This window comes from Pristiophorus japonicus, chromosome 21 (assembly GCF_044704955.1).
Source record: "Pristiophorus japonicus isolate sPriJap1 chromosome 21, sPriJap1.hap1, whole genome shotgun sequence".
Classification (NCBI taxonomy): Eukaryota; Metazoa; Chordata; class Chondrichthyes; family Pristiophoridae; genus Pristiophorus; species Pristiophorus japonicus.
Window position 1 is genome coordinate 94283402 of NC_091997.1, and position 27491 is coordinate 94310892.

The 27491-nt window shown below is 48.4% G+C and overlaps 1 protein-coding gene across 1 annotated transcript in view; it reads left to right on the top strand.

The window, feature by feature from the left end:
- Positions 1 to 27491, top strand: part of idh3a (isocitrate dehydrogenase (NAD(+)) 3 catalytic subunit alpha) — a 55842-nt gene that overhangs the window by 18951 nt on the left and 9400 nt on the right. The window contains exons 6-9 of the mRNA XM_070865241.1: positions 5383 to 5516; positions 7064 to 7166; positions 7286 to 7350; positions 14970 to 15054. Of these exons, the coding sequence (XP_070721342.1) occupies positions 5383 to 5516; positions 7064 to 7166; positions 7286 to 7350; positions 14970 to 15054 (387 nt within the window). The remainder of the gene's footprint in view (positions 1 to 5382; positions 5517 to 7063; positions 7167 to 7285; positions 7351 to 14969; positions 15055 to 27491) is intronic.

Consider the following 27491-nt stretch of genomic DNA (forward strand, 5'->3'; position numbering starts at 1 on the left):
CCCATGACACTATATCGGAGAACAGAGGAGCTCTCCGCGGTACCCTGGCCAGTATTTATCCCTCAATCAACATCATTAAAATAGATTATCTGGTCATTATCACATTGCTGTTTCTGGGAGCTTGCTGTGTTCAACTCGGCTGCCGCATTTCCTACATTACAACAGCGACTACACTTCAAAAGTACTTCATTGGCTGTAAAGCGCTTTGCGACGTCCTGCGATTATGAAACATAGAAATATAGAAAATAGGTGCAGGAGCAGGCCATTCGGCCCTTCGAGCCTACACCCCCCATTCAATAAGATCATGGCTAATCATTCACCTCAGTACCCCTTTCCTGCTTTCTCTCCATACCCCTTAATCCCTTTAGCCGTAAGGGCCATATCCAGCTCCCTCTTGAATATATCTAACGAACTGGTATCAACAACTCTGCGGGAGAGAATGCCACAGGTTAGCAACTCTTGAGTGAAGAAGTTTCTCCTCATCTCGGTCCTAAATGGCTTACCCCTTATCCTTAGACTGTGACCCCTGGTTCTGGATTTCCACAACATGGGGAACACTCTTCCTGCATCGAACCGTCTAAACCCGTCAGAATTTTATATGTTTCTTTGAGAACCCCTCTCATTCTTTTAAACTGGGAAGGTGGCTCAACCGTGGATAACAAGGGAAATTAGAGATCGTGTTAAATCCAAGGAAGAGGCATATAAATTGGCCAGAAAAAGCAGCAAGCCTGAGGACTGGGAGAAATTTACAATTCAGCAGAGGAGGACAACGGGTTTGATTAGGAGGGGCAAAATAGAGTATGAGAGGAAGCTTGCTGGGAACATAACTGACTGCAAAAGCTTCTATAGATATGTGAAAAGATTAGTGAAGACTAATGTAGGTCCCTTGCAGTCAGAATCAGGATAATTCATAATGGGGAACAAGGAAATGGCAGATCAATTGAACAAATACTTTGGTTCTGTCATCACTAAGGAAGACACGAATAACCTCCTGAAAATACTAGGGGACCGAGGGTCTAGCGAGAAGGAGGAACTGAGGGAAATCCTTATTGATCAGGAAATGGTGTGAGAGAAATTAATGGGATTGAAGGCCGATAAATCCCCAGGGCCTGATGCTCTGCATCCCAGAGTACTTAAGGAAGTGGCCCTAGAAATAGTAGATGCATTGGTGGTCATTTTCCAACATTTCATGGACTCTGGATCAGTTCCTATGGATTGGAGGGTAGCTAATGTAACCCCACTTTTTAGAAAAGGAGGGAGAGAGAAAACAGGGAATTATAGACCGGTTAGACTGACATCGGTAGTGGGGAAAATGCTGGAATCAATTATTAAAGATGTAATAGCGCATTTGGAAAGCAGTGACAGGATTGGTCCAAGTCAGCATGGATTTATGAAAGGGAAATCGTGCTTGACAAATCTTCTAGAATTTTTTGAGGATGTAACTAGTAGCGTGGATAAGGGAGAGCCAGTGGATGTGGTGTATTTGGACTTTCAAAAGGCTTTTCACAAGGTCCCACAGGAGATTGATGTGCAAAATTAAGGCACATGGTATTGGGGGTAATGTATTGACGTGGATAGAGAACTGGTTGGCAGGCAGGAAGCAGAGAGTGGGAATAGACAGGTCCTTTTCAGAATGGCAGGCAGTGACTAGTGGGGTGCCGCAAGGTTCAGTGCTGGGACCCCAGCTATTTACAATATATATTAATGATTTAGATGAAGGAATTGCATGTAATATCTCCAAGTTTGCAGACGATACTAAGCTGGTTGACAGTGTGAACTGTGAGGAGGATGCTAAGAGGCTACAGGGTGACTTGGACAGGTTAGGTGAATGGGCAAATGCATGGCAGATGCAGTAAAATGTGGATAAATGTGAGGTTATCCACCTTGGTGGCAAAAACAGGAAGGCAGATTATTATCTGAATGGTGACAGATTAGGAAAAGGGAAGATGCAACGAGATCTGGGTGTCATGGTACATCAGTCATTGAAAGAAGGTATGCAGGTACAGCAGGCAGTAAAGAAAGTAAATGGCATGTTGGCCTTCATAGCGAGAGTATTTGAGTATAGGAGCAGGGAGGTCTTACTGCAGTTGTATAGGGCCTTGGTGAGGCCACACCTTGAATATTGTGTGCAGTTTTGGTCTCCTAATCTGAGGAAGGACATTCTTGCTATTGAGGGAGTGCAGCGAAGGTTCATCAGACTGGTTCCTGGGATGGCAGGACTGACATATGAAGATAGACTGGATCGACTAGGCTTATATTCACTGGAATTTAGAAGCATGACAGGAGATCTCATAGAAGCATATAAAATTCTGACGGGATTGGGCAGGTTAGATGCAGGAAGATTGTTCCCGATGTTGGGGAAGTCCAGAACCAGGGGTCACAGTCTAAGGATAAGAGGTAAGCCATTTAGGACCGAGATGAGGAGAAACGTTTTCACTCAGAGAAATGTGAACTTATGGAATTCTCTACCACAAAGTTGTTGAGTCCAGTTCGTTGGATATATTCAAAAGGGAATTAGATGTGGCCCTTACGGCTAAAGGGATCAGGGGGTATGGAGAGAAGGCAGGAGTGGGGTACTGAAGTTGCATGATAGCCATGATCATATTGAATGGTGGTGCAGGCTCGCATGCTGAATGGCCTGCTCCTGCACCTATTTTCTATGTTTCTATGTTTTGGAAAGGGTAAAACTTTGAGTGTTGGAGTTGCACTCATCCAGGGGAGTGGTGTGAATTCCATTACACTCCTGACTTGAGCCTTGAGCAGAGAGGCTTTGAGGGGTCAGGAGGTGAGCCACTCGTCACAGAATACCCAGCTTCCTCTCTGCTTTTGTAGCCACCATGTTGACGTGGTTGGTCCAGTTCAGCTGGCCAATAGTGACATCCCCACCCTTCCTTTCCCAAGCGAGATGTTGAGGACTCCGGTGATGCTGTTTGAATGTCATGCGGCGATAACTGGATTTTTCCCTTGTCTGAGATGGTCATTACCTTACCGACCAGTTACCTGCCAGTTTTCAGCCCAAGCCTTGGATGTCTTCTAGGTCCTGCTGTAGGCTGCTTCGTTATCGGGGCGAATGAAGTTGAATGCTGTGAAATCAGCAATGAATAGTCCCACTCCTGACCTTGTGGTGGAGGAAAGATCATTGAAGCACCTGAAGGTGGCTGAGGTGAGGAAGCTGCCCTGACGAACTCTGGCAGTGATGTCCTGAGGTTTCAAGGACTTGCCTCTGACAATCACATCCTTTGCATCGGATGTGATTCAAGCCTCTGGAAGGTTTCCCTTTCACTCTCGTCTAACTTCAGTTTTGCTCCGTGTTCCTTGGTGCCGTGCATGGTGGAATGCTGTCGTGATGTTCTCCTTCACCTCTTCTCTCGCTCTTGCCCATGTCTGGATCAAGGCCCAATCTGATCTGTGAGCGTGCCATTGCCGTAGTGGGACCAAGCACCAAGGTAGTTCTCACTGTATAACGTTTGGAACATTTCAAGCCTAAAGGGACCTGGAGGGAAGGGCAATTGAGAGAGAAACCTAACAGAGAATTAGCTCGTGGAGAGCAGAATTATTGCTAAATGAGCTGTGGACAAGAGCTGCCCAGCAGCATTCAAAGGGGCACAGTTACCTCTAAGCAGTGAGGGGATGCTTTCTACTGTTGAGGCACCAGGTTGACCTTTCCTCTCAGTAAATAGGATAAGATAGCTGTAGGAGCAAACAAAATACAGGTGACTGCTGGATCTCTTGGAACCAGTCTGGCCCTCACTCGGTCTTGGAGAAAACCTAGGTAAGGACAAAACTGCAAGTCAATTGAAGATGGACCACCTGCCATTAGTTTGACTAGCCTGTGACTATAGTTGCTCAAGTTATCCTAATCTCCACTGTCAATTCTGTTGTAATGTGTTTCTACAAGTATTGTGTAAACAATTGTACCATGAGGTAATTGTGCAAGTTTCAAAAAGGAATTTTATAAAGTTAGTGTAAAATCCAATCTCTTGGTTGCACTGCCACATTTAGTCTCACAGACAAAATATTACATATGTAGAATCACAAACTAAAACTGGGAGAGGTGAGTTATGACCTGAATCCTGTAAAGCCTGAATTTCCCGGTGTTCCAGATCCTGTTCCTTATTCTACTTTTAATGAAGTTTGAACCATTGACAGTTCTGGAGGTTCCTTCACCAGTGCCATAGAAGTGGCACTGTGCTGCCTTACCCCCACCCCCCCCCCCCCCAGAATTATGTGCTTGAGTTATGTGGGGGTTTGAGAAGTCTATCTCCCAGCCTGAGCTGGCATGTGGGAGGCTGGAGGCTTCCTTCAGGTGATATTACTCTGCTACCAACACTGTCTGTAATCCCCTTGTTTCAGGTTAAGGATCGAATTCTCCAGGAGACGTCCATTCCTTCACCTTGCCTGTCTGTCTCTGAATCAGATACTGCAGCGTACTTTTTAAATGCTCGCCATAAAGTGGCAGATAGTGCAGGTTGTTGGAGCTGCCCCACCCCGGGGGTCAGTGCAGGGACCCCCCCGGGGTCAGTGCGGTTCGGGGAGTCCCCCCGGGTCGGGTCAGTGCGAGCTCGGCTGTGTCACGGTGGGGAAAGCAGCGAATGCAGGCACAGCTACTTGGCCAGAGAGGCGAGGGAAATTGGCGAGTCGCCTTGGTGGGTTCCATCTCTGTGCCGCATCGGTTAATTGGCAGCAGATCAGCCCTCTGTCGACCTGCCTACTGGTGTGAGGGGGCAGCGAGGGTCAGTTGAGAAGAGAGAAGTTAAAGCACGTTTAGCCCTAGCCTGAATCTGGCTGCCCCCGGGTAGAGCTGTGTTTCCAATGGCAGGGCATAGTAACCCGTTGTCTCCTAGCTTCAGCTCCCAGTATCCCCCATTGCTGGTTACCCTCACCTAAAGTACTGAAGAGCCTATTGGATGCTGCAGTACTGAACAGGGTAGCTCCAAGGATAGATCAGTGGATAAATGAAGTGCATCATATTTTTGAAAAACGATGCAGAGAAGGCGGCTGGGCTTCTGGTCAATGGCTAGTTATTTGATCTTGACCAGGGAAGCAGCGAAATTGGCTTCAGCACCCTGCGGGTTAGGAAGGGGCAATGCTCCCGATTTACTATTACTAATGTCCCCTACTGGGAAGTGTGGATATCTGGAGCAGGCGGAATAGCGCTCGGGGGTGAAGCCTCTACAGTCAAGTTACTTTCCAGGTGAATATTGACCACGTCCTGTTGTAGGAACTTGGGAGGATTGTTTCTGGCGTTCCATGTGGGTGTAGGTCGTGTTGCTGCTATCTGTCTCTTCCTGAAATGTATTGACCATCCTTTTGTGATTAGAAAGCGTTGCCCTGTTAACCCGGGTGACTTGTAAGCTTTGCCTGACTGCTCCCGTGTTGCAGATTGTCGATGGGGTGGTGCAGAGTATTAAGCTGATCACCGAGGACGCCAGCAGGCGCATTGCAGAGTTTGCATTTGAGTATTCGAGGAACAATAAGAGGAGTATGGTTACAGCGGTACACAAAGCCAACATCATGTAAGTGGAATTAGATCGCACACTATTTTACTGACAAAGGCTCCAGCTTACTTGGGAATGACTTCTATTTAGTCATCAAAAGTTGTGGTGTGAAAGTGCTGCTGGCCACGTCTGGTATGGAAGTGACGGACAGCCATGGGAGGGGGTCGACAGAGCGAGGGAGCCACGTCCCTGTTCCGTGGGACCTCACCGTGGCGCAGATCAGTGTGGTCTCCGTTCTGTAGGTGGGTCAGAAACTCGACTGGAGAATAAGGAGAAGTGGGAACCAGTCAGCAGGGGAACATGTTCCAGGACTCGAGGAAGGGAAGCTCTGAGCGAGGGAAAAGAGGGCTCCAGATGGGCTTCTTGAGGAAGGCAGCGATGATGGTTTTGAAGGTGCTGAGCAGCCAAGACCTAGTGACGCCGGAAGCATAGGGAGGTGATCTTGGGCATTCCGCAAGGGAAGGGAAGGGCAGCTGGCGGCAGGCAGTGCAATGCAGATGGCTTTGATTTGAGGTTGACAATGCAAGGAGCTCCTGGGCTGGGGTAAGGAAGAAGGGTGAGGTGGGAAGGGGACCTCGAAGGAGGTGTTTAGTAGCGGAACAAATGAGTCTGGAATAGGTTCTGCTCCCCAGGATGATAAAATTGTGTGTTTTTGATGGCGATGGGGTGAGTTTGCCAGGACTGACTGGGGAAAGCTGCCCAGGTGAACGTTGAGTGTCGGAGCTCTGGGCCTGCTCAGTTGAGAGTGTGGCGCTGTCCTATTGGGGAGCAGTGGGAGTGAGAAACCAAATGCAGGGGGTATGGAGGGTGAGGGGAAGGATGTCGGAAGTGACAGAGGAGAAGTTGGGGATGGGCGAGCGAATGAAGGTAAAGAAGCAGTAGCCTGATTGTCAGCAGAGATCCTGGGAGTGTTGGTGTTGAGGGTGATAACCAGATCAAGGGAGTGAGCATGTGTATTGGTGCCAAGTTGGTATGGAGGGTGAGGCTGCAAGGCGTGGTCAGGGCAATGAATGTGGTGGATGAACGCCAGGGCGAGTTCAAATAAATGTTAAACTCACCAAGGACAAGGAGCCGTTTGGTGCAATGGCCAAGGGTAGACGAGGAGATTTGGGGGAGTGAGGGGCCACGATAGACGAGGGGGGTGATCTGATCTGTTGCATCTTACATTAAGCAATGCTTCCTCCAACTCTGAGCATCACCACACCAGATCCACAAACGTATTGTGAATGTTGCAACCATCAGCCCTGAATATGTATTGTTTGATGGCACTTGTTGGACTAATATTTTGAAATTTGCGAAGTGCGATGTTCCAGGTCATGTGTTTCGAAGCTCTCCTGTTTGGTTTCCACCTGCAGCAAGAAACAGATGAATGTGGGCAGTGCATCACCGTGACTGAGTTACTCTGCCTCGGCGCTGTGTACCTGCGCAGAACTGCATTCTCGCACCGGGAACACACTGCACAGTTTTTGACGCTGGCCTCTGTTCAGCTGTGTGGGTATGTGAAAGGATAAGCAGGAAGTCGATAGTTCTGTTGATACCTTGTGCTTTAATATCGTGTGTTTCAGGCGAATGTCAGACGGGCTTTTCCTGAGGAAGTGCCGGGAAGTAGCAGAGAATTGTAAAGATATCAAGTTTACAGAAATGTACTTGGATACAGTCTGTCTTAATGTAAGTGTCAGGACTATGAAATTGTCTATTTTATAGCTTGTTAATTAAAAAAAACATGAAAGCCACATTGTAGAATATGCTCGCTAAGATGTTTAAAGAAAGTCTGTTCCTTTGCTCAGATGGTGCAGGACCCGTCACAGTTTGATGTCCTTGTAATGCCGAACCTGTATGGCGATATCTTAAGGTTGGTAATCCCAGGGCGGAAGCCCAGAAACTGTCTTTCTGCGAAGTGTATGCATGCTCTTCCTCGCGTCCTTGGAGTGGGGGGAGAAAGGGAGGGGAGTTCCTGGCCTTGGCTCAACACCTCGTAACTGGGTTCCTGAGCCTAGGATTTCCAGTGTATCCTGCCATTCCCTGGTGTTTGCTGTGGCTGCACTGCACTGTGTCCATGTACTATCACCATGAATTTTAATTTTCAATTTTGTTCAATTAAAAATGTAGCCAGCAAGAAGGATATAACTTTTTAAAGTTTTGAAAAATCTCAAAGCAAAAACCATTCACTCGCACAGCGTTAACAAATATCCGGTTTGAAATAAAGCGAGAGAATTTCTATATCGCCCTTCACAACCTCGGGACACCCCAAAGCGCTTTACAGCCAATGAAGTACTTTTTGAAGTCACTGTTGTAATGTAGGAAACGAAGCATCCAAATTGTGCACAGCAAGCTCCCACAAACAGCAATGTGATAATGACAGGTAATCTGTTTTAGTGATGTTGATTGAGGGAGAAATATTGGCCAGGTCACCGGGGAGAACTCCCCTGCTCTTATTTGAATAGTGCCATGGGACCGTTTGCATCCACCGGAGAGCAGACGGGGCCTTCTCCCTAAGATGCCCAAAATATTGAGGGGCCTGGACATAGTGGATAGCAAGGGCCTATTTCCATTGGTGGAAAGGTCTATTATGAGGGGGCATAGTTTTAAAGCGGTTGGTGCAAGGTTCAGAGGGGATTTGAGGGGGGGGCTTCCTCACGCAGAGGGTTGTGGGGATCTGGAACTCACTGCCTGAGAGGGTGGTGGATGCAGAAACCCTCACCACATTTAAAAGGTGCTTGGCTGGGCACTTAAAGTGCAGTAACCTGCAGGGTTATGGCCTAGATCCGGTAATTGGAATTAGACTGGATAACCTCTTGTTGGCCAACACAGATACGAGGGTAAATACTGCAGGGAATCGAATACAACCAGGGTGATCTCCTGGATTAGTTTTGATCGCCTGGACAGAGAGGAATTTTCCCAGATTTTTTTCCCCAATTAGCCTGGGTTTTTATCTGGTTTTTGCCTCTCCCAGGAGATCACATGGCTCCGGTTGGAGTGGAGTGTCGAATGTTTCGGTGCAAGGGGTGTCGCAGTTGTGTGGGGCGGACTGGTTGGGCTGGGTACTCTTTACCTTTCCGCCATTGTTCGTAGGTTTATATGTAACCTTCAGGGCGGCTCTTTGTCGGCCGGCGCGGACACAATGGGCCGAAATGGCCTCCTTCTGCGCTGTAAATTTCTATGTTTCTATGTGCGACTCTGCACCATTTGGGCGATCCCACGCAGTCCACTCACCAGTTTCTGTCACCGGAAGAGATACCAGGCATGCGGCAGTACGTTTTAAGGGACCGCACGTGATAAAAAACTTAGAGGGTACAATTGGGCCTCAGTTTACCAGATCATCTGAAAGACAGCACCTCAAACAGTGCAGCATCCATCAGTGTTAGCACTGGACGTGGCGACCTAGATTTGAGACCATCCAATCAGCTGCCTCTGCCTTCCTTCCTTGCCCTAGCCTACCGGGCCAAAGGTTAGCCCCTGCCCTAGCTCTGACATTTTTCTCCAGTTTCTCTCCAATCTCCCCTGAAGACCTCTCCCTGCTCATCTTGACAATGAGACCCACTTCCTGCTCCCTTGACCCTATTCCTACTAACTACTGACCGCATAACTTCCCTTACTGATCCCATGTTAGCTGACATTGTTAATTGTTCTCTCTTCAGGTACTGTCCACCTCTCCTTCAAATCTGCTGTCATCACCCTTCTCAAAAAATTAACCCTTGACCCCCTTCGATGTTGCGAACATACTGCCCCATCTCCAGCCTCCCTTTCCTCTCAAGTCCTTGGAACGTGTTATCGCCTCCCCATTTCAGTGCCCACTTTTCCCGCAGCTCCATGTTTGAATCCCTCCATTTAGGATTCAGCCCCTGCCACAGTACCGAAACGGCTCTCATCAAAGTCACGATGACATCCTTTGTGAGTGTGACAAAAGTAAACTATCCCTCCTTGTCCTCCTCGACCTGTCTGCAGCCTTTGACACAGTTGACCACCCCATCCTCCTCCAACGCCTCTCCACCATTGTCCAGCTGGGTGGGACTGCACTCGCCTGGTTCCATTCTTATCCATCTAATCGTAGCCAGAGAATCACCTGCAACGGCTTCTCTTCCCACTCCTGCATCATTACCTCTGGTGTCCCCCAAGGATCTATCCCTGACCCCCTCCTTTCCCATCTACATGTTGCCCCTTGGCGACATCATCCGAAAACACAGCGCCAGTTTCCACATCTACGCTAATGGCACCCAGCTCCACCTCACCACCACTTCTCTTGACCCCTCCACAGTCTCTAAACTGTCGGACTGTGCGACATCTAGTACTGAATGAGCAGAAATTTTCTTCAATTAAATATTGGGGAGACTGAAACCATTGTTTTCGGTCCCCGCCACAAACTCCATTCCTCAGCCACTGACTCCATCCCTCTCCCCAGCTTCTGTCTGAGGCTGAACCAGACTGTTCACAACCTTGGTGACATATGTGACCTTGAAATGAACTTCCGACCACATATCTGCGGCATAATTAAGACCGTCTATTTCCACTTCCGTAACATCGCCCGTCTCCGCCCCTGCCTCAGCTCATCCACTGAAACCCTCATCCTGAAGCCCTCATCCATGCCTTTGTTACCTCTAGACTTGACTATTCCCACACACCCCTGTCTGGCATCCCACATTGCACCCTGCGTAAACTTGAGGTCATCCAAAACGCGGCAGCCCGTGTCCTAACTCGCACCAAGTTCCATTCATCCATCACCCCTGTGCTCGCTGACTTACATTAGCTTTCCGTTAAGCAACGCCTCGATTTAAAAAAAATTTCTCATCCTTGTTTTCCCATCACTCCATTGTCTCACCCCTCCCTATCTCTGTAACCTCCTCCAGCTTACTGGGCTGTCACAGGCTGTGAGTGTGAGCAGTTACTGGGCTGTCACAGGCTGTGAGTGTGAGCAGTTACTGGGCTGTCACAGGCTGTGAGTGTGAGCAGTTACTGGGCTGTCACAGGCTGTGAGTGTGAGCAGTTACTGGGCTGTCGCAGGCTGTGAGTGTGAGCAGTTACTGGGCTGTCACAGGCTGTGAGTGTGAGCAGTTACTGGGCTGTCACAGGCTGTGAGTGTGAGCAGTTACTGGGCTGTCACAGGCTGTGAGTGTGAGCAGTTACTGGGCTGTCGCAGGCTGTGAGTGTGAGCAGTTACTGGGCTATCACAGGCTGAGTGTGAGCAGTTACTGGGCTGTCACAGACTGAGCAGTTACTGAGCTGTCACAGGCTGAGTGTGAGCAGTTACTGGGCTGAGTGTGAGCAGTTACTGGGCTGTCACAGGCTGAGTGTGAGCAGTTACTGGGCTGAGTGTGAGCAGTTACTGGGCTGTCTCAGACTGTGCTCATAGAAACATAGAAAATAGTTGCAGGAGTAGGCCATTCGGCCCTTCGAGCCTGCACCACCATTCAATATGATCATGGCTGATCATTCAATTCTTCCCTTTAGCCGTAAGGGCTATATCTAACGAACTGGCCTCAACAACTTTGTGATAGAGAATTCCACAGGTTCACAATTCTCATAGTGAAGAAATTTCTCCTCTTCTCGGTCCTAAATGGCTTACCCCTTATCCTGAGACTGTAATCCCTGGTTCTGGGCTTGCCCAACATCGGGAACATTCTTCCTGCATCTAACCTGTTCAATTCCATCAGAATTTTATGTTTCTATGAGATCCCCTCTCATTCTTTTAAATTCCAGTGAATATAAGCCTAATCGATCCAGCCTTTCTTCATATGTCAGTCCTGCCATCCCAGGAATCAGTCTGGTGAACCTTCGCTGCACTCCCTCAATGGCAAGAATGTCCTTTCTCAGATTAGGAGACCAAAACTGTACAGAATATTCAAGGTGTGGCCTCACCAAGGCCCTGTACAACTGCAGTAAGACCTCCCTGCTCCTATACTCAAATCCTCTCGCTATGAAGGCCAACATGCCATTTGCCGCCTTCACCGCCTGCTGTACCTGCATGCCAACTTTCAGTGACTGATGTACCATGACACCCAGGTCTCATTGCACCTCCCCTTTTCCTAATCTGTCACCATTCAGATAATATTCTGCCTTTGTGTTTTTGCCACCAAAATGGATAACACCACATTTATCTACAATATAATGCATCTGTCATGCATTGTCCACTTGCCTAACCTGTCCAAGTCACCCTTCAGCCTCTTAGCATCCTCCTCGCAGCTCACACTGCCACCCAGCTTAGTGTCATCTGCAAACACCTGCCCCATACATTGTAAACTTTAATACAGGTACATGTTTGATTGACTGATCCTCTGTGTCCTGCCAGTTATTCTAGTATGGGGCTCTTGAAGTTAGTTGTGGAGAAAAGGTGTTGCATTCATGTATCCAAATATAGGGGTTGGCTCAATGAAGAGAAGGTTTTATTTGGCAAGGAGATTGGGCACAAATGGTGACGACTGTTATTCTTTGGAAATATAATTTAAGTAACTAATGGTTTGGTTTTTTGGATCCTGCCTGATGACTTTTACTGATTAAGTTGTTTGTTGTGCTGCTGATCCTTTTATGTTCTGGTCAGTCTTGTTTGTTTGTACTTTCTTCTACCTGTCTGCTCTATATTTAGGCTCCTCTTGTAAGGAAAAGTTTTGCAGGATACAGTTGTCTACAATAATCTGTAGTATTCTCCCTGATCTACCCAAGCATCGGACTCATTGCTTGAAGCCAAAGATGTGTTCCACTATTACTCTGGTGAAAGCGTGAGCCAATTTGTACCTCTCCTTAGATGCAGTAATGTAGTAATAATCCACAGCGGCAGAACATATCCTTGGTCCTCCTACAGCCATCTCTGGAGTCTTGGCACTTCAAATAATGTTGGCAATGTAGTTTGTACTAAGGTGAGAGAATCATGGGAGCTGCCACTATATCTATATAATTCTGTAATATTTGTAGATCACCTATACATTATAGAATGGTAGTCCTTACTATTCAGGAATTAAGTTGCTTTGGGGATAGGGGCATCAGGGGTTATGGTCGCATGAGTTCAATCAATTATATGCTGCACCTCCTCAAATCCTGCCACAGAGTAGAAGTGGAGGGCTCTTTCCTGCTGCTGTTTTTCAAATGAAAATTGATGATGTTACCAGACCCCAGTGTGACCTCTATGATATAAAAAAATACACTGAAGCTTGGAAAATATAACTGAGATTTCTCATGTTTTCTTGGAAAGAGCCTGCCACAAAAAAACTGGCTGCACCAGTAACATTCACAGTTACTGGCACAAAATCACAAGGAACATGTGTCTGATTTCGCAATATTTGGTCCCAATGATGCGCCAATCCCATTTCATAAAATCAGCTTTATATTTATTTTTGTCCTTGAGCAGTGCTTGCGACATCCATTATATTGGTGCATTATCCCATCATTATAAAATAATATTTATTCTGATTCTTCATGCTCCTGGAGATCTGCTAGTATTTATATATGTTATATGTCAACTATCTTTGACTAGAATGATTGGCTGAGGCACCATCCCTTCTTAAAATGATTGAATAAGGCATCTTCCACCCACAAAAAATTATGAAGGAACTATTATGAAAATATCTGGAAGTCCAACCTAATTAAGCAATTGTTCACCTTTCCTCATTTGAATGATTTATGAAAGGGAAATCATGCTTGACGAATCTTCTGGAATTTTTTGAGGATGTAACTAGCAGAGTGGACAAGGGAGAATCTTGTCCACTCTATTAGTGGTGTATTTGGACTTTTAAAAGGCTTTTGACAAGGTCCCGCACAAGAGATTGGTGTACAAAATTAAAGCGCATGGTATTGGGGGTAATGTACTGACGTGGATAGAGAACTGGTTTGCAGACAGGAAGCAGAGAGTGGGGATAAACGGGTCCTTTTCAGAATGGCAGGCAGTGACTAGTGGGGTGCCGCAGGGCTCAATGCTGACCCCAGCTCTTTACAATATACATTAACGATTTGAATGAAGGAATAGATTGTAATATCTCCAAGTTTGCGGATGACACTAAACCGGGTGACGGTGTGAGCTGTGAGGAGGATGCTAAGAGACTTGGACAGATTAGGTGAGTGGGCAAATACATGGCAGATGCAGTATAATGTGGATAAATGTGAGGTTATCTATTTTGGGGGCAAAAACACGAAGGCAGAATATTATCTGAATGGCGGTAGACTAGAAAAAGGGGAGGTGCAACGAGACCTGGGTGTCATGGTTCATCAGTCACTGAAAGTGGGCATAAAGGTACAACAGGCAGTGAAGAAGGCAAATGGTATGTTGGCCTTCATAGCTAGGGAATTTGAATATAGGAGCAGGGAGATCGTACTGCAGTTGTACAGGGTCTTAGTGAGGCCTCACCTGGAATATTGTGTTCAGTTTTGGTCTCCTAGTCTGAGGAAGGACGTTCTTGCTATTGAGGGAGTGCAGCGAAGGTTCACCAGACTGATTCCAGGGATGGCTGGACTGTCATATGAGGAGAGACTGGATCGACTGGACCCTTTATACATTGGAGTTTAGAAGGATGAGAGGGGATCTCATAGAAACATATAAGATTCTGACGGGACTGGACAGGTTAGATGCGGGAAGAATGTTCTTGATATTGGGGAAGTCCAGAACCAGGGGACATAGTCTTAGGATAAGCGGTAGGCCATTTAGGACTGAGATGAGGAGAAACTTCTTCACTCAGAGAGTTGTTGACCTGTGGAATTCCCTGCCGCAGTGAGTTGTTGATGCCAGTTCATTGGATATATTCAAGAGGGAGTTAGATATGGCTCTTACGGTTATGGGGATCAAGGGGTATGGAGAGAAAGCAGGAAAGGGGTCCTGAAGGAATGATCAGCCATGATCTTATTGAATGGCGGTGCAGGCTCGAAGGGCCTGCACCTATTTTCTATGTTTCTATGTAAACTTGGGGATATTACATTCAATTTCTTCGTCCAAATCATTAATGTATATTGTAAATAGCTGGGATCCCAGCACTGAACCTTGTGGTACCCAACTAGTCACTGCCTGACATTCTGAAAAGGACCCGTTTATCCCGACTCTCTGCTTCCTGTCTGCCAACCAGTTCTCTATCCACATCAATACATTACCCCCAATACCATGTGCTTTAATTTTGCACATTAATCTCTTGTGTGGGACCTTGTCAAAAGCCTTTTGAAAGTCCAAATACAGCACATCCTCTGGTTCTCTCTTGTCCACGCTATTAGTTACATCCTCAAAAAAATTCTAGATTTGTCAAGCAGGATTTCCCTTTCATAAATCCATGCTGACTTGGACCGATCCTGTCACTGCTTTCCAAATGCGCTGCTATTTCATCTTTAATAATTGATTCCAACATTTTCCCCACTACCGATGTCAGGTTAACTGGTCGATAATTCCCTGTTTTCTCTCTCCCTCCTTTTTTAAAAAGTGGGGTTACATTGGCTACTGGCTAATATTACTGGGCTCCATTATTTTCTGCAATGTTATCCTGCAGTTATTTTCTTTTTATGTTTCAGTGATCTCTGTGCTGGTCTGATTGGAGGACTGGGAGTCACACCAAGTGGGAACGTTGGAGCAAATGGAGTCGCTATCTTTGAATCTGTAAGACGAGTTTATATTTTGCAGCAAAATTAAATTTAGCTTTAATAGCCGTATTTACATACAGTACATTTTGAATTAACGGAATACCTCAGATGTTGTAAATCTCGCGTGGAATTCAGTACAGACAGAACTCCATCAGGCCTGTTTTCCTTTCTCTCTCTCCCCGCTGCCCCCCCCCTGCCAACCTGGGTCAAGTCAGGTCGAGCGCACCCAGACCTAACCTTTACCCGCCTATAATTGGCCCAGTGTCCCGCAGGTGTGGGCTGACACGGAGGCGGGGCTCACCGCTGGACAGGGGAATCCAATTGGTTGCAGGCCTGAGAGGTGACTGTGCACAGACCACAGTCAAAGGCCCTCCAGCACGGGCATCCTGCTGGTTCGGGGGTGGGGGCAGGCAAACCTTCGCCTTTATATCCTCCGCGACCTTGCTACTGGCCCCACTTGGCTCCTCTGCTCGGCTGGGAGCACGGATCTCGGCTCACTAATTGCTGGTGATCCTCGTTCGGTCCACTGGAAGTTGAGAGCCAAAGATGCCTCACTTGTGCACTTTACTTGTGCCTGTTCCTGACACCAATACCTGGCCACTCTTGGGAACGTCCTGAATGCACAGGGGTCAGGCATTGCATGTATCCAGCATCGCACTCCACCCCCCCCACCACCCTCCCCCCACTCCACCACCCCCGCCCCCCACTCCAACACACTCCACCACCTCCTCCCCTCCACCACACCCTCCCCCCCTCCCCCTCCCCCTCCCCCCCTCCCCCTCCCCCTCCCCCTCCCCCTTCCCTCCCCCTCCCCCTTCCCTCCCCCTCCCCCCTTCCCCCTCCCCTCCCCCTCCCCCTCCCCCCTTCCTCTCCCTTCCCTCTCCCTTCCCTCCCCTTCCTCCCCTTCCCTCCCCCTTCCCTCCCCCTTCCCTCCCCTTCCCTCCCTTCCCCCCCCTTCCCTCCCCCTTCCCTCCCCCCTTCCCTCCCCCTTCCCTCCCCCTTCCCTCCCCCTTCCCTCCCCCTTCCCTCCCCCTTCCCTCCCCCTTCCCTCCCCCTTCCCCTCCCCCTTCCCCTCCCCCTTCCCTCCCCCTTCCCTCCCCTTCCCTCCCCCTTCCCTCCCCCTTCCCTCCCCCTTCCCTCCCCCTTCCCTCCCCCTTCCCTCCCCCTTCCCTCCCCCTTCCCTCCCCCTTCCCCTCCCCCTTCCCTCCCCTTCCCCCCTTCCCCTTCCCTCCCCCTTCCCTCCCCCTTCCCTCCCCTTCCCTCCCCCTTCCCTCCCCCTTCCCTCCCCCTTCCCTCCCCCTTCCCTCCCCCTTCCCTCCCCCTTCCTCCCCCTTCCCTCCCCCTTCCCTCCCCCTTCCCTCCCCCTTCCCTCCCCCTTCCCCTCCCCCTTCCCTCCCCCTTCCCTCCCCTTCCCTTCCCCTTCCTCCCCCTTCCCTCCCCTCCCCCTCCCCCTCCCCCTTCCTCCCCCTTCCCTCCCCCTCCCCCTTCCCTCCCCCTCCCCCTTCCTCCCCCTCCCCCTTCCCTCCCCCTCCCCTTCCCCTCCCCTTCCCTCCCCTCCCCCTCCCCCTTCCCCTCCCCCTTCCCTCCCCCCTCCCCTTCCCTCCCCCCTCCTTCCCTCCCCCTCCCCCTTCCCTCCCCCTCCCCCTTCCTCCCTCCTCCCCTTCCCTCCCCCTCCCCCTTCCCTCCCCCTCCCCCTTCCCCTCCCCCTCCCCCTTCCCTCCCCCCTCCCCCTTCCCTCCCCCTCCCCCTTCCCTCCCCCTCCCCCTTCCCTCCCCCTTCCCTCCCCCTCCCCTCCCCCTCCCCCTTCCCTCCCCCTTCCCTCCCCTCCCCTTCCCCTTCCCTCCCCCTTCCCTCCCCCTCCCCCTTCCCTCCCCCTCCCCCTTCCCTCCCCCTCCCCCTTCCCCTTCCCTCCCCCACCCCCCCACTCCGCCCAACCCCCCACCCACTCCGCCCCTGTTTACTCTGCCTTCAGCTCAGGGAATAAGCACTCCCAGCCACAAATCACAAACTCTCATCCATGCTTTTGTCACTTCTCGACTTGATTATTCTAACCCTCTCCTGGCTGGGCTCCCCGTGTTACACCCTCCATAAACTTGAACTCATCCAAAACTCTGCTGTCCGTGTCCTAACTCGCACCAAAGTCCTGCTCACCCATCACCCCTGTGCTCGCTGACATACATTGCTTCCCGGTTAAACAACGCCTCGATTCAAAATTCAAATCCGTCCATTGCCTCCCCCCTCCCCACCTCTAATCTCCTGCAGCCCCACAACCCCCCGAGATTATCTGCGCTCCTCCAATTCTGATCTCTTGAGCATCCCCGATTTCAATCACCCCACCATTGGCAGCCGTGCCTTCAGCTGTCTCGCCCCCAAGCTCTGCAATTCCCATCCTGAACCCTCTCCGCTTCTTCAGCTTTAAGTCGCTCCTTAAAACCTCCCTCTTTGACCAAGTCTTTGGTCATCTGCCTTCATTTCTCCTTATGGGGCTGGTATCAAATTCGTTTGGTAACGCTTCTGTGAAGCACCTGGGACATTTTACTGCGTTAAAGGAGCTATATAAATACAGGTTATTGTTATACATGATTTATGTGTCATCCAAAGGGCACTGATTCCTGCTGGTACAGTCCTGCTCCTCACAGTATCTTGCCAAATACCTAGCCTGGGCAGTGATTCTCATTGGCTATTTTACCATGTAGGGCTTCACAGCCAATCCTGATCCTGTTCTGACTTGATAACCAACCATAGAGAGTTGCCCCCCCCCCCCACAACCTGCCTATGGTGAAATCAGCGGCAAATACATTTGTTGCCACATGGTCAATTATTTCACGCATAAAGTACGGCGGCTATTTCGGGCAGCTCAATGAGTTCTTCGCAGCTCATCAATCCTCTGGCCTTACCGATGTCAGCCGTGGTTCAGTGGGTGGCACACTCTCCTCTAAGTCAGAAGGTTGTGGGTTCAAGTCCCACTCCAGGGACTTGGGTACACACTCCAGCACAGTGCTGAGGGAGTGCCGCACTGTCGGAGGGGCAGTACTGAGGGAGCGCCGCACTGTCGGAGGGGCAGTACTGAGGCAGCGCCGCACTGTCGGAGGGGCAGTACTGAGGCAGCGCCGCACTGTCGGAGGGGCAGTACTGAGGCAGCGCCGCACTGTCGGAGGGGCAGTACTGAGGCAGCGCCGCACTGTCGGAGGGGCAGTACTGAGGCAGCGCCGCACTGTCGGAGGGGCAGTACTGAGGCAGCGCCGCACTGTCGGAGGGGCAGTACTGAGGCAGCGCCGCACTGTCGGAGGGGCAGTACTGAGGCAGCGCCGCACTGTCGGAGGGGCAGTACTGAGGCAGCGCCGCACTGTCGGAGGGGCAGTACTGAGGCAGCGCCGCACTGTCGGAGGGGCAGTACTGAGGCAGCGCCGCACTGTCGGAGGCAGTACTGAGGCAGCGCCGCACTGTCGGAGGGGCAGTACTGAGGCAGCGCCGCACTGTCGGAGGGGCAGTACTGAGGCAGCGCCGCACTGTCGGAGGGGCAGTACTGAGGCAGCGCCGCACTGTCGGAGGCAGTACTGAGGCAGCGCCGCACTGTCGGAGGCAGTACTGAGGCAGCGCCGCACTGTCGGAGGGGCAGTACTGAGGCAGCGCCGCACTGTCGGAGGGGCAGTACTGAGGCAGCGCCGCACTGTCGGAGGGGCAGTACTGAGGCAGCGCCGCACTGTCGGAGGGGCCGAATTTCACCTCTCGGGCGGCCGTAAAAGATCCTATGGCGCTATTTCGAAGAAGAGCAGGGGAGTTATCCCCAGTGTTCTGGCCAATATTTATCCCTCAATCAATATCACTTTAGCGATACATATTATCTGGGTCATTATCACATTGCTGTTTGTGGGAGCTTGCTGTGTGTAAATTGCCTGCCGCGTTTCTTACATTACAACAGTACTTCTTTGGCTGTAAAGTGCTTTGGGGTGTCCTGTGAAAGGTGCTATATAAACACAAATCTTAATTTATTTGCCCCCCCGTTGTTTTGAAATCTTGGGAGGCGGGAGGTCTGCTTGTGAAATTGGCACTTTGTGATTGGATGCCAGTTAATTGGTCCTGAAGGCATTGACTTTATTGCCACTGACTGCTGTGTAATACTTGCAACTTTCAAATGCTCTATCCAAAGAAGCTGTAATATTCAAACTCCTCAGATAGTGACCTGCATGTTCAGGCAGTAACATAGAAAATAGGTGCAGGAGTCGGCCATTCGGCCCTTCGAGCCTGCACCGCCATTCAATGAGTTCATGGCTGAACATTGGCTACCCTCCACTCGATAGGAACTGATCCAGAGTCAATGGAATGTTGGAAAATGACTGTCAATGCATCTGCTATTTCCAAGGCCACCTCCTTAAGTACTCTGGGATGCAGTCCATCAGGCCCTGGGGATTTATCGTCCTTCAATCCCATCAATTTCCCCAACACAATTTCCCGACTAATAAGGATTTCCCTCAGTTCCTCCTCCTTACCAGACCCTCTGACCCCTTTTATATCCGGAAGGTTGTTTGTGTCCTCCTTAGTGAATACCGAACCAAAGTACTTGTTCAATTGGTCTGCCATTTCTTTGTTCCCTGTTATGACTTCCCCTGATTCTGACTGCAGGGGACCTATGTTTGTCTTTACTAACCTTTTACTCTTTACATATCTATAGATATGTATAGATATAGTAGTGAGCAGGCTTCATCAGTGACGGGGTCCCTACTCTGTAATCCATTCCACCAACCCAGTCTGCTTTCATCGAGATCACTTGGTCGCGTTAACGCCAACGTGTTCGCTATAAGCGGAGGCAAGTGTATAAGCAACTTTGCAGATGACACAAAGTTAGGAGGCACAGTGAATTGTGTCGATGGTATCAGGAAATTACAAAGGGACACGGAGACTGTCAGTTGAAATTAATCTGGAGCAGTGTGGGGCCATCCACATTGAATCCAAGAAAGACAAACCACAGTGTTTTGTTAATGGTGACAGACTAGGAGCTGTGGAGGAGTGAATGGTTTTCGAGAAACATAGAAACATAGAAAATAGGTGCAGGAGTAGGCCATTCGGTCCTTCGAGCCTGCACCATCATTCAATGAATTCATGGCTGAACATTCAACTTCAGTACCCCATTCCTGCTTTCTCGCCATAACCCTTGATCCCCCTAGTAGTAAGGACTACATCTAACTCCTTTTTGAATATATTTAGTGAATTGGCCTCAACAACTTTCTGTGGTAGAGAATTCCACAGGTTCACCACTCTCTGGGTGAAGAAGTTTCTCCTCATCTCGGTCCTAAATGGCTTATCCCTTATCCTTAGCCTGTGACCCCTGGTTCTGGACTTCCCCAACATTGGGAACATTCTTCCTGCATCTAACCTGTCTAAACCCGTCAGAATTTTAAACGTTTCTATGAGATCCCCTCTCATTCTTCTGAACTCCAGTGAATACAAGCCCAGTTGATCCAGTCTTTCTTGATATGTCAGTCCTGCCATCCTGGGAATCAGTCTGGTGAACCTTCACTGCACTCCCTTAATAGCAAGAATGTCCTTCCTCAAGTTAGGAGACCAAAACTGTACACAATACTCCAGGTGTGGCCTCACCAGGGCCCTGTACAACTGTAGTAACACCTCCCTGCCCTTGTATTCAAATCCCCTCACTATGAAGGCCAACATGCCATTTGCTTTCTTAACCGCCTGCTGTACCTGCATGCCAACCTTCAGTGACTGATGTACCATGACACCCAGGTCTCGTTGCACCTCCCCTTTTCCTAATCTGTCACCATTCAGATAATAAGAACATAAGAATTAGGAACAGGAATAGGCCATCTAGCCCCTCGAGTCTGCTCCGCCATTCAACAAGATCATGGCTGATCTGGCCGTGGACTCAGCTCCACTTACCCGCCCTCTCCCCATAACCCTTAATTCCCTTTTTGGTTAAAAATCTATCTATCTGTGATTTGTATACATTCAATGAACTAGCCTCAACTGCTTCCTTGGGCAGAGAATTCCACAGATTCACAACCCTCTTGGAGAAGAAATTCCTTCTCGACTCGGTTTTAAATTGGCTCCCCCGTATTTTGAGGCTGTGCCCCCTAGTTCTAATCTCCCCGACCAGTGGAAACAACCTCTCTGCCTCTATCCTGTCTATCCCTTTCATGATTTTAAATGTTTCTATAAGATTACCCCTCATCCTTCTGAACTCCAATGAGTAAAGACCCAGACTACTCAATCTATCATCATAAGGTAACCCCCTCATCTCTGGAATCAGCCTAGTGAATCGTCTCTGTATCCCCTCCAAAGCTAGTATATCCTTCCTTAAGAAAGGTGACCAAAACTGCACGCAGTACTCCAGGTGCGGCCTCACCAATACCCTATACAGTTGCAGCAGGACCTCCCTGCTTTTGTACTCCATCCCTCTCGCAATGAAGGTCAACATTCCATTCGCCTTCCTGATTACCTGCTGCACCTGCAAACTAACTTTTTGGGATTCATGCACAAGGACTCCCAGGTCCCTCTGCACCGCAGCATGTTGTAATTTCTCCCCATTCAAATAATATTCCCTTTTACTGTTTTTTTTTCCAAGGTGGATGACCTCACATTTTTCAACATTGTATTCCATCTGCCAAACCTTAGCCCATTCGCTTAACCTATCTAAATCTCTTCGCAGCCTTTCTGTGTCCTCGACACAACCCGTTTTCCCACTAATCTTTGTCATCTGCAAATTTTGTTTGGACTCTGTCCCCTCTTCCAGGTCATCTATGTATATTGTAAACAGTTGTGGTCCCAGCACCGATCCCTGTGGCACACCACTAACCACCGATTTCCAACCTGAAAAGGACCCATTTATCACGACTCTCTGCTTTCTGTTAGCAAGCCAATTCTCTATCCATGCTAATACATTTCCTCTGACTCCGCGTACCTTTATCTTCTGCAGTAACCTTTTGTGTGGCACCTTATCGAATGCCTTTTGGAAAGCTAAATATACCACATCCATTGGTACACCTCTAACCACCATGCTCGTTATATCCTCAAAGAATTCCAGTAAATTAGTTAAACATGATTTCCCCTTCATGAATCCATGTTGCGTCTGCTTGATTGCACGATTCCTATCTAGATGTCCTGCTATTTCTTTCTTAATGATAGCTTCAAGCATTTTCCCCAATACAAATGTTAAACTAACCGGCCTATAGTTACCTGCCTTTTGTCTGCCCCCTTTTTTAAACAGAAGCGTTACATTAGCTGCTTTCCAATCCACTGGTACCTCCCCAGAGTCCAGAGAATTTTGGTAGATTATAACGAATGCATCTGCTGTAACTTCCGCCATCTCTTTTAATATCCTGGGATGCATTTCATCAGGACCAGGGGACTTGTCTACCTTGAGTCCCATTAGCCTGTCCAGCACTACCCCCCTAGTGATGGTGATTATCTCAAGGTCCTCCCTTCCCACATTCCCGTGACCAGCAATTTTTGGCATGGTTTTTGTGTCTTCCACTATGAAGACCGAAGCAAAATAATTGTTTAAGGTCTCAGCCATTTCCACATTTCCCATTATTAAATCCCTCTTCTCATCTTCTAAGGGACCAACTGTTCGATCTCTTAATTTCCAATGAAATACGAACTCCGATTGTAGTTTTAACTTCTTTAATTTGGCAGACAGCAGTAACAAGTTCTTGGCTTTAAGCCAGGTCTTTGTCCTTCTGGGACCACATGGTCAAAATGGCTGTACTTATACCTGGATCAATTTGCAGAAAAGAACTCGCCTTCTTTGACCTTATTGGCTCAATTAATAGTCTTTTAACCTTTTAATTGGCTCGCTAGCCAAGGGTCCTAAAATGTCAAGTTGATTGATGCCTTAATGCAACATGCTGAACTGCATGTAGCAGCCTTGACTTGGGGGTCTGAATTTTCACAGTCGGTCTAAATGCAGCCTGTTTGAATTCTCTATCAATCCCCCCTTTGATTATTTCACAAACTGAATCATAAAACATCAGGTATCACTGGTTAAACATTCTACAAAATAATTTCATACATGTTAAATAGAGTTTCCTTCTAAAAATTTGTTGATGTGTTTCGCCACATGTCCGGACTAGTAGCTTCCACACAAATTTACACCAACCCGAGTTCCATCGTGGCCACAATGGAAGTCTGGTTTTAGTAGGTTAATTAACCTTATTCCAATTTAATCCAAATCAATATCTTAATTCAACCAGTAAACAACCTTCCCTTAAGCATATCATACCCCTGTGCCATGTACAGACGGTCTGCTGGGACCTGCAAGGTGTCTCACCTGCGGGACAGCAGCTACAGCCGCCTGGTCACAACAACATTTAATCAACATAAACAAACAATATAAAAGTAAAATAATTACAACAAATAGAATTAAACCTTCCACCAATGAAGTTCCTATTGAACCTAGCCATTCAGTGGCTCCACTCCACAAAGTGAATGATGGGGGTTGCTTAAGTTTTTCTACCTCCTTTTGGATATGCTTCGCTAAGTGGGTAATTTCTTCGGAGCTATCTGGGATATTTGTGCAACACTCAGTTCCGAGTAGGGTGCAGGTACCTCCCTTTTCAGCCAGGATGTAATCAAGGGCCAGTCTATTCTGTAGGGCTACTGTGCGGATTGCTACCATTTCTGCATTGATTTTAACTAGGGCCTCTGAGGTATCATTGGCTACCCCTTCCACAACGGATGCCATGTTAATGGATTCCCTTGCCAGTCTGGCGGTCCCATACCTGGGGATCAGAATGGCAAAGAACCTCTCTGTTTCTGTGATAGCTCTCTTAGGACGGTGTAAATGTTCCGACAGTGACTTTATATGATACATATAAGGCACAATGTAGGCTAAATAGCAGGATCCCATCCAATTCTGGGGCAGCCAAGGGTAGGCCTTGTGGCCACACACCCAATAGGTGCCATTATATGCAATGAATGTTAGCTGTTTCATTGTCAGCAACACTCCGGGGCCTGTCCAGGCTTTTCCATCTGTTTTATTCAGAATCCCCGTTACGTTAAAAATTCCCACATCGGCCCAGTTTGGACGGTTCCGTGGCTTGATTATATTATAATTCCGGGAGCAGTTACTATACCCCATATTTTGGCCTCCTTTGATGTTTCTAATCAGACAGACCGATTCCCCCAGTCTTCCTATTCCCGTTGTATGAGTGATAACAAAAAATGGGGGCCGTTTGGAATTATTGTAGCACGGTTGGTATCCCCCTTCAAAGGTAGTCAGATTGTAACCTGCTGACTTCCATTTACGTGCCCAGTTTTCCGTATCCTGTAACGCATTGCCTGTTTTGTTTTGATTAATTATCCACTCGGCCATTTCCGAGATATTCAAGGGAACTGGCCTCAAGGGAATCCCTCCCTTTGAGTGAATAGGAATATGCGCACACACCCAACAACTAGAAATGTTACCTTGTTTGGCATAAATGTATGACATATATAAAAAGGTATTTACATATAATTCCCTTGCTACCCTACTATTTCCCTTTGGTGCAGAGGGTCGGCTAGTAAGAAGTAGGCCTATGCCTAGAATACCTACAATTAATAATACAGTAAATTTATACATTTTCGCAAAAAGTAATTGTCCTTATTGGATTTCGGCTTCAGTTACGGGTGCTCGTTTAACGTGTGAAGCGTGGATCCAGGCTTTCTTTCCTTGGACTTTAACAGCTGCCTGGGTGGTCAATAACACTTGATAAGGTCCCTCCCACTTGGCACCCAAAGGTTCTTTATGCAACTTTTTCACACACCCAGACTCCCGGGATGATGTCATGTCCTCCTTCAGGTGGATTACCCCAAGCTGCCGATACCTGTCAGGAAACAGAACTAATAGCATTGGTTAAGTTCTGACAGTATGATAAAGTGTCGCTCATTAAGTGAACATCAGCTTTCCATAAATCGATAGTTCCTGGCAGCGACATGGGTCTTCCTGTTATAATTTCAAATGGGCTTAGACCTATAGTTCTGTTCGGGGTTGCCCTAATGCTACATAGCACTATTGGTAATGCCTGGGGCCATGGTGTTCCTTCTTGGTGATATTTGGCAAGCTGTTGTTTCAGAGTTCAATTCATTCGCTCTACTTGTCCTGATGATTGTGGATGATGAGGACAGTGTAAATCCCACGTAATGTTCAGTAACCTACAGACTTCTTGGCAGACAGCACCTGTGAAGTGTGTTCCCTGATCTGAGTCAATGCTACTCGGGACTCCCCATTGGGGAATGTAATCCTTACACAAGACCTTTGCAGTGTGATTGGCTGTGGCTCTTTTTAGTTGGGACAGCTTCTACCCATGTAGAGAATCTGTCGACCATGACAAGAATGTTAATGTATCCTTGGCATGAAGGAAGAGATATATAATCAACCTGCAGATACTGGAATGGTCCGACAGGGACAGGGGGCCTCAGTTGGGGCATTACCGTGATGGGTCCAGAATTATTTTTCTGGCAGACCACACAGCGGTCTGTTACCAGCTGGGCATGTTTTTTAAATCCCCGACCCCACCAGCTTTTCTGTAACCGTGCCGTCATCTGTTGTGAGGCCAAATGTCCCCACGAGTGGATCTGTTGGGCTAAAAAAGGCATAAGCGCTTGTGGCGCGACTGGCTTGTCGGTAACTCCTTGTCTCCAGACACCATCTTCGCATAGCTTAATTCCTGCCTCAATCTATGTCCATTTTTCCTCTCTGGAGCATTCGCCTTGCATTGTTTGAAGGTCTCGTGTCAGAGTCCTGAGTGCTTTCAATCTGCACATCTGTGTTGGTTCTTCTGGAGGAACGCCCTGTGAGGTGGCATCTTTAGCTGCCTGGGCATTTCCCTGTGCTTCTGTGGTATTTTCCTTGGTATGGGCCTTACACTTCAGGATGGACACTTCCTGAGATAATTGTACGGACTCAAGTAAGTCTCGGACTTCTTTTCCATTTCGGATAGGTGTACCAGCAGCAGTGAGGAATCCTCTTTTCCGCCATAACATACCAAAGTCATGAACGACTCCAAAAGCATAACGCAAATCTGTGTAGACATTAGCTGTCTGTCCTTCTGCTATTCGACATGCTTCTGACAGGGCCCGTAACTCGGCCTGTTGTGCTGACGTTCCTGAGGGTAAACATCCTTTTGCTACTACCTCATATAAGGTTGTAACTGCCCATCCTGCTTTTCTGGTACCATTGTCAACAAAGGGGGAACCATCTGTAAACAGGATGAGGTCTGGGTTGTGCAGAGGCTCCTCTGCTAAGGCTGCATCTTCTGTTTCTTTTAAAATCTCCACGCAGTCATGCTCTTCACATTCTCCCCCCTCTTGCTCCCTCGATTCTGACATCGGGAACATAGTTGCGGGATTAACTGGGCTGGCCCGGACGATATGGAGATTAGGAGCTTCCAAAACTGCTGTCCAGCGGGTCCATCTTGCTGCTGTCACCTGAGACATTCTATTCATAGACAGCAAAGCGTGTACAGTGTGGGGACACTTGACAATCAGCTTTTGGTCGAGGACTAGACCCGCAGTGATCATTACCGTTCGACATGTAGCTTCCATGGCCCTTGGGCAACTTCCCCATCCGAGGGCTACCACATCCAGCTTTGCCGAATAATAGCCAATAGGTCTTTGCCGATCCCCATGTTCTTGTGTCAGTATAGCTGTCATATATCTTTCTTTCTCATGGACAAACAGGGTAAATGGCTTACCACTGTCGGGGATTCCCAGAGCCGGTGCCGAACATAAAGCCTTTTTCAAACTCAGGAAGGCCTCTTGCTGTTCTTTTGTGAGGGTGATGGCTTCTTTAGAGGCACGTTTCCCCTTTAAGATATCATTCAATGGCTGAGCAAGCTGTGAGAAGGAGTCAATCCAATTTCTGTTAAAGTTACACAATCCCAAAAAAGACCTTAGTTCCTGAATAGTGGTGGGTTTTTTAGCAGCCCGAATGGCTGCAGTTCTATCCTGGGTAAGTTCTCCCTTTCCTTGTGAAATCTTTTGTCCCAGATATACAACCTCTTCTTGGGATATTTGTGCTTTGTCGATGCTGGCTTTATGTCCTTTCAACCGAAGGTGGTCCAGCAAAGCTCGTAAATCTTGTTCATGCTGTTCTTCCGTGTTTGAAGCTAGCAAGATATCGTCTACATATTGGATGACTGTGAATGACAGGGGAGGTAATTCTCGCAAATGGCTTTGTAAAGCCATGTGGAATACCGTAGGGCTGTTGTGGAAACCCTGCGGTAACCGGGTCCAAGTATACTGTTGTCCTTGGACAGTGAAAGCAAACCACTGTCGAACCTCCGGTGCCAGAGGCACCGACCAAAATCCGTTGGCCATATCTATAACCGAGAAATATTTGTTCTGGTTTGAGGGCATTAAAAATGGTGGAGGGATCTGCGACCAAAGGAGCTTTTTGATCAATACACTGGTTAGCTTTCCTATAATCGACAGTCAAACGCCAAGTCTCATTAGATTTCT